The 10,747-nt window shown below is 33.2% G+C and overlaps 2 protein-coding genes across 23 annotated transcripts in view; one reads left to right on the top strand and one right to left on the bottom strand.

Moving 5' to 3' along the window:
• Nucleotides 1-10,747, bottom strand: part of LOC126865686 (uncharacterized) — a 162,224-nt gene that overhangs the window by 151,262 nt on the left and 215 nt on the right. For 3 of the 18 annotated variants that reach the window (XR_007689638.1, XR_007689633.1, XR_007689626.1), the window contains exon 2: nucleotides 10,545-10,747. The exons of 1 other annotated variant lie outside the window; for it this stretch is intronic. The gene's annotated coding sequence lies outside the window, so the exon portion shown is untranslated. 14 more of the 18 variants (XR_007689625.1, XR_007689621.1, XR_007689624.1 and 11 more) reach the window with 14 other exon arrangements.
• LOC126865680 (sodium/potassium-transporting ATPase subunit beta-1-interacting protein) lies at nucleotides 305-9,392 on the top strand. Of its 5 annotated transcripts, none has more exons than XM_050618482.1 (7): nucleotides 305-453; nucleotides 1,312-1,449; nucleotides 1,543-1,623; nucleotides 1,694-1,885; nucleotides 1,963-2,023; nucleotides 2,379-2,412; nucleotides 6,803-7,020. In XM_050618482.1, exons 1-7 carry the CDS (start codon nucleotides 400-402, stop codon nucleotides 6,810-6,812), a joined length of 570 nt encoding a protein of 189 aa, XP_050474439.1. In that variant the 5' UTR covers nucleotides 305-399; the 3' UTR covers nucleotides 6,813-7,020. The 5 variants fall into 5 exon arrangements, with proteins under 5 accessions (XP_050474439.1, XP_050474438.1, XP_050474440.1 ...); XM_050618481.1 differs by lacking the exon at nucleotides 2,379-2,412 and adding an exon at nucleotides 2,742-2,799; XM_050618483.1 differs by lacking the exon at nucleotides 6,803-7,020 and adding an exon at nucleotides 2,742-2,869.

A 10,747-nucleotide genomic window follows, 5' to 3' on the forward strand; every position in this document is an offset into this window, starting at 1 on the left:
GGATTCATAATTTGTAAAGAATTGCTTAGTTCTACATAACAGCTTAAAATTAAACAAAACTGTATGTATTTGTACTTACGTACTGCCACTACCAATTGTACTGGCAGAGAGTAACGAAGTAGGAAAAGCGTAGCGATATCATCGTTCCAATAGAACGGAACTAGCTCGAGTAGACCGTAGTCAAGTTGCTTGGCTACAAAATCGTGTTCGTATATACGTTGGTGCATGTCACTTGCACCAGTCGGTCGCAAGAAAGGGACGGAACAAGTGCCAAGGAAACATGGCGACGCATTGGAACGTGCCACAGTAATGCAGCCAACGTGCAACGAGATCGTTTCTATCGAGTGATCAAAGATACCCGTGGCCTCGCACGCGAAAACATCTATCTGGCCAAATGACATGGGAATTTGTAATCGAAGGCACTTCCTGCTGACAATATGCACCTTGCAACTCGTGAGTTTCTTCGATGGAAAAATGTTTTTGTCCTCTCATAGAGAAAATTATCGTCATCCTGTGACACACGTAATTCGTATTTCTCTAGCACTGAGTCACTGCGTGGTATTCTTATGAGAAGACTCTGATTATTGGACAGATATTAATCATCGAGTATTTTTTAAATAAAAATAAAGAGTTTAAAGAGTTTGGTCTATGGATTGTTGCATTGATATAAACTGTAAACGATTCGAAATGTTTTATCGACGATATCATGGCTCGATGAAACATAGGCACATGCTTGATTATCGCATCGCTTTATCGATCTATAGATCGCATGGTTTATCTCCGCGGAATAAAGATCTCCGTGTAGAAACTGACCGATCCATTTAACATCGCTTTTACTACTTTCTAAGCGCTTTCTTGTCGACTCGCATCGATACCGATACAGAGTTCTACATTGCACTACAGAGATGTTTTTGCTAATTGAAAAATGCAGTAAGTGCATATGAAATAGGATAACTTAACAAAATCGGTTAATTCAATATCGGTTAATTGATGCAATATCAATTAATTGAGCTTTAAAGGATTTAAAATGGAATATGATAAAAGTAAAAATACAATGGGATGTTATTTAAAGCAAGTATCTTAGTTGAAAGCAAAAAATATGTTAAATGGTTCATGAACACTGGCTCGCATTTGATCCATCGGATTAATTGGGTATTTAGAACACAGAGCAATTGGTGCAAATTAAGATTGTAGACAAAAAGGAGTTGGTAGAAATGAAAGAAATTAATCTTTTAAGATTCAGACATATTCTACTCAGACTCTTTGTTGATTTATTGAATTTAATTGGAATTATTTCATTTTTGCTTGTAGATCACTACGGTAGAGCGCCAGGTCTTCGACTTCCTGGGCTTTATGTGGGCCCCGATACTGGTCAATTTTTTCAACATTATATTTGTAATCTTAGGGTTTTTCGGAGCTTTTCAATATAGACCTAAATATATCATATCAGTAAGTACAATCTCTTCATTTTACTTTAATATATTTTTATATACATATTTATTATAAACAGAAATAATTGTTTGTATACTAAATTTATTTTAGTATTGTATATGGAATACACTATGGTTAGGGTGGAATATATTCATGATATGTTTCTACCTCGATGTTGGTGTACTTGACAAAGTAAGTATTCCTTTTTAAGTAATTTTTTTTCATAATTTTAATTGATTTTTAATCACAATTAATTTTTTAGAATAGTGATATTTTAAATCTTGGTACTGGTAGTTTTTCCTGGTGGCATGTCAATGGACCAGGTTGTAAAGCTATTTATGATGTTACTGAACCAGAATTATTCAGACCTGCCCGACCTACAAACGTGACAGATTGTGTGCTAGATTATGAAGTAGTTGAAATTTTACATGCATCTACTCAATGTATCTTAGGTGTAAGTACCATTAAGTTTCACTATTTAGTAAAAGTGTACTAATTACAATATTTAAAGTAATATTTCTTTTGTTTTAGTTTATTGCAATAGTAGGTGGTATTTGTCTAAGTAAGGTTTTCTTGGAGGAAGATGATAGCTGTAAGTATAAAACTCAAGAATTTTTGTTTTGATTAATGCCAGTGTCAGATTAGCATAAGAATTAGTTTGCAGAGTGAAATTATTTTCTATTTTATCCTGGAATATTATTTGGTGGTAAATTTAGGTAATATTTTTTCCTGATATCGGTAAACAAGATCTAGGAAAAATTTTCAAAATTTAATTTTTTATTTTTATACAGTCAAAAAACTAAAACGTGCAATGATAAATCTTTTTATAATACAGAATAACATGTTTCGCTACAGAAAAAGATTGTGCCAGTCATTCTGGATATTTCTTTTTTAATGATATAAATTTAAGATTTATTATTGCTTGAAAAGAGGGTTGTCGGTTACAGTTGATTTCATTGGTGGATTTGATCCTCCACTTTGGTAAGTGCTTTGCCTGATTCATGGTTTGCACGCATTTGCTCCTTTTGTAAAGCACGAAGTAAAATGGTTTCTCTCATGCACATCATTACTCATCGATTCTCTTGCGAATGTTCAATGTACTGTGAAATAACATCTTTGAAGCTTGAATATTATTTTTCAATCTCTGATACAACATGTATTGCAAACGTATAAACTGTTGTGAAATTGGCTATATTCGAATGAGTCTCATATACCATCTAATTTAATTTTAATCAAAAAGAATCACTACCTTCACGTCACAAATACAATAAAATTCGATCTAATGCAATCGATTCTACGTCATATTTCAGTTGACTTTGTGGGAGGTGATGACTTTGGGTTGGCAGGCCACACGCCGTTACATCCTATGTACGTTAGCTACTCGGCTCTTCCATCACCTGCCCACCCTCACAAAAATTCCGCTCAAAATTACCCCGCAGGCACAGCTAGCTCTCATCAATCAGTTTGTCACGATACCAGCTTCCCAAAACATAACGATAAAACATTTAACAGCTCCGGACGAAGTAAATGTAGCTTCAGAAATGACACGATCAGAACTGAACGAAGCAATCTATCCAGTCGCGACTTAAAGTATGTTGATTACTCTAACGACTATTCGAATCCGTTGGATCATTTACAGAGGCCTGTATCCCCATACGACGAATACGATTCATTGGACAGTGCCGCTAAATTGAAGTATCAAAAGAACAAATTGTACCATCCGCACTCGTCCAAATATAGTCCCGTTGCATCTCCGCGTGTCAAATGTCGACCTGTTGCAGCAAAGCAAAATAAAGCCCCCAATAAGCCTAGAGTCTTTACCGACCACGTTCGCGAACAGTCAATGCGGTCGTTTTACTCAGATCCAAGATTGGCAATTGAGAATCAACAGAACGTGACTGACCAAGAGAAACAGAATAGGTCTAAAAGAGATAGTAGACCTCTGTCGTTGTATGCCAGTAATTTTTAAATTGTTAGAAATTAGAAAAATATATATAGAGTTTATTTCTTTCTAACTTAATCCATTCGAGGTCGGTGTCTCATTTGAAGAGGATCCTGAGAAATCTAATACTATTTTTAATATTTCAGCAGAACAGTGAACCACTTTTTTATTTAAACCGATAATGATGTAAATGTTTCACTCATTTCTTTTTATACTATTTGACTTTTGTATAGTGTTTCCTGAAGATTTCTAAATTATTGATTTGCTTAAAATTCTTTTTAAGAGAGTTTGCGTTGGATTAATAGTATAGGGTGCATACAGTGCATCGTCGACCTCGAATTGATTAAAACAGCATATGGACTGAAGTGAAATGTATTTTAATGCTATTTTGTAGAGAATTCGAAGGTGTTACATAGAATTCCTATCCTTGCCAAATAGATAGAACGATTAGAGAGTAGCTAGCTTAGGGTGCCTTCTCCGATTGATTTCTTCTTGTTAGTCTAGAAAGAATATCTTTTTCTTTCCTAAATCAGTTTTTTAACATCACAGTAACAGGTTAATAATTTCTACTACGTCTTTAAAGTATTTCGACTGATAATGCAGAATAGACAATGTGTGTTCAGTAGCATCGTTTGCTTTTTTTACGAAGATTTTTATTTACATTTGCTCATAGATATTTTCATATATACGATTCATGTTGGATTAGACAACATGCATTATTATATTAATGCATACACTGTGATACGTATAGAACTATGAATCATGTTGGTTGAAAATGTTTATTCGATCTTTTTATTATCGAACTTGTAACTTTAAGAAGCTATGCTTGATAGATGAGCTTTCATAATATACGAGACAAAATAACGTTGCATCTGAAAGGGAACGAAGAGTACAGCATGAATGGAAGAAACGCTATATGTAAACATTCACTAATGTATAGGATTATTTATATTTTTTTTTCCTTTTTGTTATACGAATAGTACTTATTAAGAATTCCCTTGATGACACGCGTGGCCTGGCTTACAACATAGCATTATGATAGAGACCTTTAGACTGCATTGAAATTAGCTTATTGTATCATGATGGTGAAGAACTTGTGTTTATAAGGTGCTGCGAAACACTTTTTCATTTTAATGAAACGTGTATGAGTATTTGGTAGTGCATGCTAATACTTGTTTACGGTTCTTAAGTTCGATAGAATATTTTATTTTATATTCTTCTTTTTTAAACAACGATGAAGCTACATTTTGCATATCTATGTAGATGAAAGTATACAGATAATCGAAATTTGTAAGATATCATATACACAGACTCCCTCATAAATTTTTACTAAATTAGTACTTTTGACATTCCATGGATCAATCAATCAAAGAATGTCTAATAATATGTCAAAGCTAAAAAGAAAAATCTGAAGTGACAAAGATGCTGTTCTTATTATAGACTTCTGTGCATCTTAATTACACAGAATGTTCTGTGAGTTGCAGATCAAGGCTCGTTGAAATATTAGTCCAATCATAAGTGTGATGAGTAAACAACATTCAAAGAATCATCAGGTATTTAACAACTAAACTTATATTCTAGAGTCGAAGATTGATTTAATTAAGATATAAAATTTCATTAAAGAAAAAAGAAAGATATACAAATTGCTTACTCACCAAGAATTGGTTTCTTCAGGTGGCACGAATATAAATCATGAATAGGCACGAAGATATCACTGTTTCCACTGTTCTGATAAACAGTTGGTTAATTTGCCAACAATCAAAATCGCACAATAATCGATCAATGAACATTTAATGCAATCCGATAATAGACAATACTTATAATGCAATGCTTATTGAGCTATGCATATACAAATGCACTGAAGAAACGGTAGAGTTACGTTTTGCAGTGATTAATTGATGCTGATAGTTATATAATTTTCAATGTTAAGTATCTACATTCAGGTATACACCTATTCTAAACATCTGTCACAGTCACAATGAAATAGCTCTATACAATAATGAGTTGTTTTTCTCATCACATCTCATTGGACCTAAAGCTGACCTTGTTCACGACTCACGATACTGCCTGTGCGTTACTTAAGATATATTACTTTAAGTTTAATTCTTATTGAATAACTTTGCAAACATTGCATACAATATTATTCGCACAGTTATATGATTAATCATCTATTATATTTTAAGTCAGACATACTTAACTTAATGAATTTTGCAAGTAAATTGCTCACTAAATGTATACTGTACATATATATAATTACGTTTACGTATTTTACGTAATTTATTTATAAGAGTAATAAAAACGTTTCACATTATGTACTGGAGGATTTAGCCGAATATTTAATATTAACGAGTCACTTCAGATTCAACGTTGAAACGTTTGTTCGTAGTACAATCGAAGATTCTTTTATCTTTCCCTTCTTTTGTCGAAAGCTTGTACAGTAGTGTCGTTGTGTACTCCGTTTAAGGCCGTAGATTTTAATTTTATAGTATAATTTATTTTACTGTATCATATAATTTACTTTTGGTGCAGTTTACTGGCGACAATAAACGTGCAATGCCTACTACTTGCTTGCTTTTTTATTTATTAACCCCCATTCTTTTCTTTCACTCCTTCTCTAACATTCTCCTATTCTTCTGTGGGTTTTCGGGGAACTATTTTATTTTATTGTATTTTTTTTCATTCTCGATGTTTTCGTCTCTCAGTCAGTACTTTCCTACTAGATTACTGCAATCTAAAATCTTTACACGATAATTTACCATTTAGTTAGACGAATAAATGACAATTTTAGACCAGGTCTGACTGATCCTTTAAAAAAGAGTATAACTAATTCAATTACTCAAGATCACGTGAAAGTCGCATCATCGTTTGAAAATTTAGAAAAGAAATGAACATTGATCAGCCATCGAATCGCGTTGGGAGCGTGTTTCTCGCTGTGCATGTAATAATTCAACCACTTCGATTGTTTTTCTCATTCATACAGTTGAAGATTTGTATTGATACTTCGATAACACGCAACTACATTTGTCACTTGACTCAAAAGTGTGTGTTTAACTTTGCAGTTTGTGCTTGGTATACAAATCCAAATATAAAAATCTTAGAAAATATTACTACTTTCTAATCTTCGTTCCAAAAATGAAGATCCGACGTGATCTATAAGAAATTTCGTTCAAATGTGGAGTAAAAATCGTACAAAATTTAATACCTAAGCTTTATAGTAATTTTTTAATTACTTATTACTTCGAGATTCACCTATCTATTTAATATTCCATTTTTAGATTTCAAATTTCATCCAAAATCACCGCAACTATCTACATTCAGAATTATTGCAGAACCAATCTGCGATATTAATTCGTCAGTATCCAAGCGCAAACTGAATAATTACCTTAACAGAACACCTACTGACGAGATTTTTGTTTGTTTCCAACGCAGCCCAAGCTAAGCGAAAGAAAAAGCAACCGCGGCCTCTGTACAGCATCGAGTACTCTCAGCCAGAGCCCACGGTTCACGACGACAGCGTGTCTCCAAAGCCAATGACTCCACGCAGAGTGAAAAGAAGATCTGTGATCTCTCGTGACGGGACAAGAAGATCCAGCAGAAGGAGTTCTATAAGGCAGTCACGCAGAAAGAATCCCGTGAACAGAATCATGGATCATCAGGAAAGTCTATACGCTAATACAACGCCCAGCAATCTTACCAATCAAAATGTGAATTCATTGTCTCAAGGCACGCTCAACTATGATAGAATCTCGATGAGTTGGGACAGAGATAGGAACTCCAACTGGCAGCCGGAAGCTGTGAATATGGCTGTGTCTTCTCCTACCTTATGGAACCAAGATTCTTCTAACAATTACTCTAACACTAGCAATTATACGAATCAAAGTTACCCTAATTGGGATGCTAGCAACTCTACCAGAAATCTTACTGATAATTGGCAACCAAACGAATTGAGTCCAATGCAGTGGCAAGGTCAGAGTAATCCAACTTTTCAACAAACTAGTACGCAAAGCTTAAACGGGGAAGATTTGGATGAGATCTATAATAATCGACCAGCTAGTGCTAGGTCGAGTTATAGCAATTATCATGGAGTGAGAGCTACACCTCAGGTTCCCAACAGAACAGATATTGTTAGGCAGAGCCAGAGGCAATTTGTTCTCAGTGGACCTCCTGCTTATCAGGATACGGTAATCTGAAAAGTCTGGGGGGAGGTGGTTGGAAACCTGCGTTTGGTGGATGTTTAGTTGTTTAAGGGAATAGTTTGATGGTAATATCGTTTAATGTGTAATTTTTCGAATTGTGATAGTTTTAATGTAATTATGGAATTCTGTAATTCTCTATTGAGAAACTAAAGTATTTTTAATCGTATAGATCTGTTTAGAGGAACTTGTAGAGGATCGAGATCTAGAACCATTGTACTTAATTTTATTAATTTTTATTTTAATTTCAATTTTAAAGGGAATTGATACTAAACGTCCAATACGAACATAGGTTTATTTTTTGATAAGTTATAGTTACTATATTCTTACATTGTAATTGTTACTATTAAGGAACAGGAAGTATTTGTTACTTCTCTGATCGATCAAGCTTTACTCGATAACAATGGATGCAATTGTCTGCATCTTGTTATACTTTGCGATAGATATCTTTAAAGTTTATTAACTTTCAGAAAGATTTCGCGATACTTCGATCTCGTAGCGATCTTCTATGATTTTTAAGCTCCGCCTTTTTATCTCAGGACAGTAACTCACGTTTTTAACAAATATTTAAAAGTCATGTTTCATACAATTCGCGATATATACGTATACTCGTACATATCAGCCCTTGATAAGACTTTATCACAGTTGCAATGTGAGACGATAAAAAATTATATCCTTCATACGAGAAATAGAATTCACGCGTTAGATGAAACTATACGAATTCGCTGTTGTACAATTTTTAGAAATCTCTTTGCTCCACAACATTTTCAATTATCTATCCATTATTAACACGATTATTTATAACACTGAATTGTTTTTCATCGGAGAAGTCATCTGTAAATATCGATCTATGATCACACAATCATCCTTATTTATACCCTTTTTCACCTCGAGCCTTCGAAATGAAACGTTTACGCGATATTTTAGAGAAACATTAATTTTTCTACGCTCTATTTTCTGAAAATGAGATTTTACAATGTATATTGGACGCCATTCGTGTTATAGTCTTCCAGGTATCGAGAAAAGATTGTTATAAAATCGTGAATTTCACGGTGACCAATCTAATGAAAAATTTGGAAAACGAAAAAAATGATTACGTGTTGTAATCATATATATAATAAAATATAATAAAAAAATAAAAAATGGTCACTGGTTGAATTCATAAACGTGTTTAAACGCTCTATGCATGATAAGTGCAATAAGAGATATTTTTTCATGCGAAAAATCAAAATAGACTACGTCGATGATGATAGGACGTGTGAAATGAAAACCAAAGTATTAAACATCGGTGTAAGTTAATGATAATACTTGTAATATTCTGTATGAATGTAAAACTGCCTCAACTCTTTCGCTGACTGTCGTACAACATAGGTTTAATTAATTAGGCGGTCAACTTACACGATCCAAGTACTTAATTTTTATTATTCTTCGAGAATCTCTAGACGCTTGGTTCATCGATCACGTAGTTATATGTTACTTAAAAATATCATTATACTCTTATTCAACGAATGTGTTGTCTTATTCTTTTCTTATTACATGTTCAAATACTGCGTCGATGAACAAGGTGTTGATTTTTAGAAATTTTAACATTAAGTTTTTAATAGGTTTCTGTTGCCACACGATTGTCTTTTAATAGAATTTTTTAATCGAGGCAATATTAAATACAAATATTCGTTATTTTTGAAAATCTTTTCGGTAGGTCGATCTACTGTGATACTGTGCAGTGGAAAATATAAAACAATAAGAGATTTTTATCATAGAAGGAATGAAAGGACCAAGTGTAATAAGTCAAAATAAATTTTGAAAAATCGAAGTCGAAACTTCGATTTTATTTTAATTCTTAATTCGTATATGCAAATTTTACTTTCTATGTATAGAATTTTTTATGAATACGATTTGAATAATAATTTCATTTTAAGGTCGAAAAAAGTAAAGCATTAGTGCCGTGTTATATAAGTATTAAATATTAAAAATGCAAGATTAATTCTCAAAATTATTTGCAATTTCTGCTTATGCGAATCACTTTTTCGTTTTTCCTTCGCACGGTATTGCAATTGTATAATTGTACTCTCTGTATTTTATAGAATTTATCGTATAAGTATGTTAAGTTTATTTAAAGGGCAGCTACCTTTAATTAATTACGAAATCACGTAAGACTCAACCGTCACCAGCTTGTACTTATTATATTGTTTCTGATTCTTCACGCTCAGGATTGTACACGATTCGTCATCGTTTACTATTACCATTCACCAATGTACAATTATAACACGAAGCAATAATAGCAAGACAATAATAAACGAAGAATAATTTTGATTCAATGAATAGTTTTATTCTCAAACATAAATTTAATAGCCAAATTCTTTCAAAGATCTTGTCTTATTTTTATCGAGTCTGCGTGGTATGTTTTTTGAAGCGATAAATGGAAGAGCGATATACAAACGCTGTACATATGCGTATATGATTTTTAAATGGATTTAAAGCTTTATCTAGATAAAATACGAACTGTTGTTGATAACGAATAAAGGATTAAATTTAATAAATATTAAAATAGGTATTAATACAAAAGCAAACATTTTTTCGTGTATAATGTAATCGAAGAATAAAAATTGGTGAATTAAATGAAAATTCTAGCTTACAACAAGGAAAAGGTTGCGTTGTCTGGTACTTCATGCAAGTGTTAATTGTACAGAGAACTTTCAAATTAGAGAAAAGCGTTCGTTAAGATGTAGAATCAAGATTGTAGATAAGTACCATTCTTTAAGCTCTTCATTTTAACGGAATATTTCCTTTTAATGACGTAGTAACACAAAAACATACTTAGTAGTAACTAAAAAACACCCTCGTTAATATACAAATCTATAAAAATGTATAAAAAATGTCAAACCTTCACTATGCTTATCTGACCAACACATTTTATATCACAGACGAATCAATGATCATCCAACATTTACCAAGCACCGTTCTCATATTCCACGAACCTTCCTATGCAAATCAGCTTTCACAGAAGGAAGGGATTCGAACCCTCCACGTCGAACCCACAAAAAGATCCAATTCGCATCAACCCGTTCAGCAATCACTTCCATTCACTCACCAGCCAGCAGATGAACGTTTATACTCTGGTGAATTTCACAATGCCGCGTCGAAGTCGCGCATGTGCCCTATTCGCCGGCTTCTTTCCCTC

Source organism: Bombus huntii, chromosome 5 (assembly GCF_024542735.1).
Source record: "Bombus huntii isolate Logan2020A chromosome 5, iyBomHunt1.1, whole genome shotgun sequence".
Lineage (NCBI taxonomy): Eukaryota > Metazoa > Arthropoda > Insecta > Hymenoptera > Apidae > Bombus > Bombus huntii.